At 41.3% G+C, this 2,614-nt stretch overlaps 1 protein-coding gene across 1 annotated transcript in view; it reads left to right on the forward strand.

The window, feature by feature from the left end:
- ATP5C1 (ATP synthase, H+ transporting, mitochondrial F1 complex, gamma polypeptide 1) overlaps positions 1-2,614 on the forward strand; it is a 19,342-nt gene that overhangs the window by 14,992 nt on the left and 1,736 nt on the right. Inside the window, exons 3-4 of the mRNA XM_012642177.1 lie at positions 667-798; positions 2,439-2,614. Of these exons, the coding sequence (XP_012497631.1) occupies positions 667-798; positions 2,439-2,614 (308 nt within the window). The remainder of the gene's footprint in view (positions 1-666; positions 799-2,438) is intronic.

Below are 2,614 nucleotides of genomic sequence, written 5' to 3' on the forward strand. Positions count from 1 at the left end.
TTTTGGCGACAGAGTCTCACTCTGTCAACCTAGCTATACAGTGGTATTATCATAGCTCACTGCAACCTCCAACTCCTGGGTTCAAGTGATCCTCCTGCCTCAGCCTTGCAAGTAGCTGGGACTACAGGTGCGTGCCACCATGCCCACCTAGTATTTTGTGTTGTTATTTTCTGTTTTTAGTAGAGACAGGATCTCACTCTTGTTCAGGCTGCTCTTCAACTCCTGAGCTCAAGCGTCCTCCTGCCTTTGCCTCCCAGAGTGCTGGGATTACAGGTGTGAGCCACTGCACCTGTGGCCTTGCCCTTCTTTTATCAGTACTAGTTCTAACATCAAGACTGGTTTATAGCTGGAGCAAGAGCAAGACCCTATCTCTACAAAAAGTAGAAAAAAATTAGCTGAGTGGTGACATGCACCTATAGTCCCAGCTACTTGGGAGGCTGAGGCAGGATCGCTTGAGCCCAGGAATTTGAGGTTGCAGTGAGCTATGATGATGTCACTGTACTCTAGCCAGGGCAACAGAGTAAGACCCTGTCTCAAAAAAAAAAAAAAAAAAAAAAAAGACTGGTTTAACATCATGCTGTTTATTGTTGGTCTAAGTGCTAGACCAATCCTACGTTACACTTTAGAAAAATTCCTTTGTCTTAACACAGCACTTCTATTTTTCAGTTACCAGGCGACTAAAGTCCATCAAAAACATCCAGAAAATTACCAAGTCTATGAAAATGGTAGCAGCAGCAAAATATGCCCGAGCTGAGAGGGAGCTGAAACCAGCTCGAGTGTACGGAGTAGGATCTTTGGGTAAGAGAAGAGTAATTCACAAATTACAAAGAAGTATTTAACCTAAAGAAGATTCCTGATGACTTTTATTTAGTGCTTATGGTGGTACCAGGCCTATTCTAGTACCTTAAATGTACTCATTTTTCATGTACATACACTTGACATGTATTCACAGCAACCCTGTGCCGATAGGAACTGTTAGAGTCCCTGCTTTACTGATGAGAAAAACCGCAGCATGCTCAAGTTAAGTAACTTGCCCAAGATCACATATAAAGGGATGAAAAACCTCTGTCGAACCTACGTGGTTTGGCATCAAAGCCAGTGTATTTGTTAACCACCGTACATGACTGTTGACTTTAAAAAGATTCTGAAATTTGTCCCAGATTGTCAAATATACCACCAAAAGAACTTGGAAACAGTGCATTAGACAGAAAGTGCTCGATTTCGTCCTATGACCTTATGGTGTGCTATTTTAGGACTGCACGGTGGGGTGGGTGGGAGGAGGTGGTGCCCTGCAGTGGAGCGTTGACTGAGTGGTCGTGGGTATGATTCTGATGGTGGTTTGAGAACATGAATGATGTGGAAGCAGGAATGCAGCCGAGAACCTTCATTTTTAAGATACCTTACTTAATAACTATTCTTATCCTTTCAAAAGTATGAAGACGTTTTTCCTTCACAATTTTACGAAATTCATCCCTAATTAGTCTGCTTAACGGAGAAGTGATATAGTAGTTAAAAAAGGAATTTATATTTTGTTTTTAGATGCTTTTATACTACTTTGATTATAAATTTGTCTTGGAAATAAGCAAAATTGTGAAGAGGTGGAAAGTTTCCATTTTAACCTGTAATTCTATTCTGTATCTTAACTCTTCCATTATCCACTATCTTATCCTGAATTAAGGCCACCTAAGAGAATTTTAACTTAGTATTATGGGAAAATTATACAGTGAGCCCCCATTTATCTACCACTCAATAACCTTATCTCAAGGCCATCCAGATTTTCAGTTTGGGGCTTGTATCTTCCCAAAGGAGTATTTCCATGGTAGTCAAGTGACTGCTGCTCAGTGTCTGGCCTCTGGCTGCCACACCTCCCCTGTCCCCCTGTGCAGACTGCTCCTGCCCCTCACCTCATGCAGGTTTCCCCCCAGATGCCACTTCTTGAGAGGCTTGCTCAAGCCACCTGTCTCACGTGCCATTTCCTTTCATCAGTTCATGTACTTGGCCTGCACCTCCTTACTTTTTTCTCACACGTGTCATTCATTACCTGACACATTGTGTCCTTGTTGGCTTGTTTTATTATCTGACTCCCCTCCTAGAATATTGGCTTCATTCCTGTATCCCAGGCACCTAGAACAGTGTCAGCTGACTCATTGTAGGTGCTCAATAAACAAGTGAATGTGAGCTGAAGGAAGATGGACCTCACCAACAGAATACATAAGTGGAATGTTTGAATATCAACTTAGAAAGCAAAATTTGCTTATTTCCAAATTGAAGATAATATATGTATTAATATTAGATGTAGAATTACCTCGTGCAATAGTTTTGTGCTCTTTCATATCTTTTTTGGTTTGTTTTGAGATGACGGGGATTATTGGGGATTATTGCTATATTTAGTATAAATTGCATATAAAGAATTCTTGCTTTTTTTGTTTGTTTTTAAGCTCTGTATGAAAAAGCTGATATTAAGGTGCCTGAAGACAAGAAGAAGCACCTCCTTATTGGTGTGTCCTCAGATAGAGGGCTCTGTGGCGCTATCCATTCCTCAGTTGCTAAGCAGATGAAAAGTGAGGTGGCTACGCTCACAGCGGCCGGGAAAGAAGTTATGATTGTTGGAATT

The sequence above is a fragment of the Propithecus coquereli genome, unplaced genomic scaffold (assembly GCF_000956105.1).
Source record: "Propithecus coquereli isolate 6110/MARCELLA unplaced genomic scaffold, Pcoq_1.0 Scaffold177, whole genome shotgun sequence".
Lineage (NCBI taxonomy): Eukaryota > Metazoa > Chordata > Mammalia > Primates > Indriidae > Propithecus > Propithecus coquereli.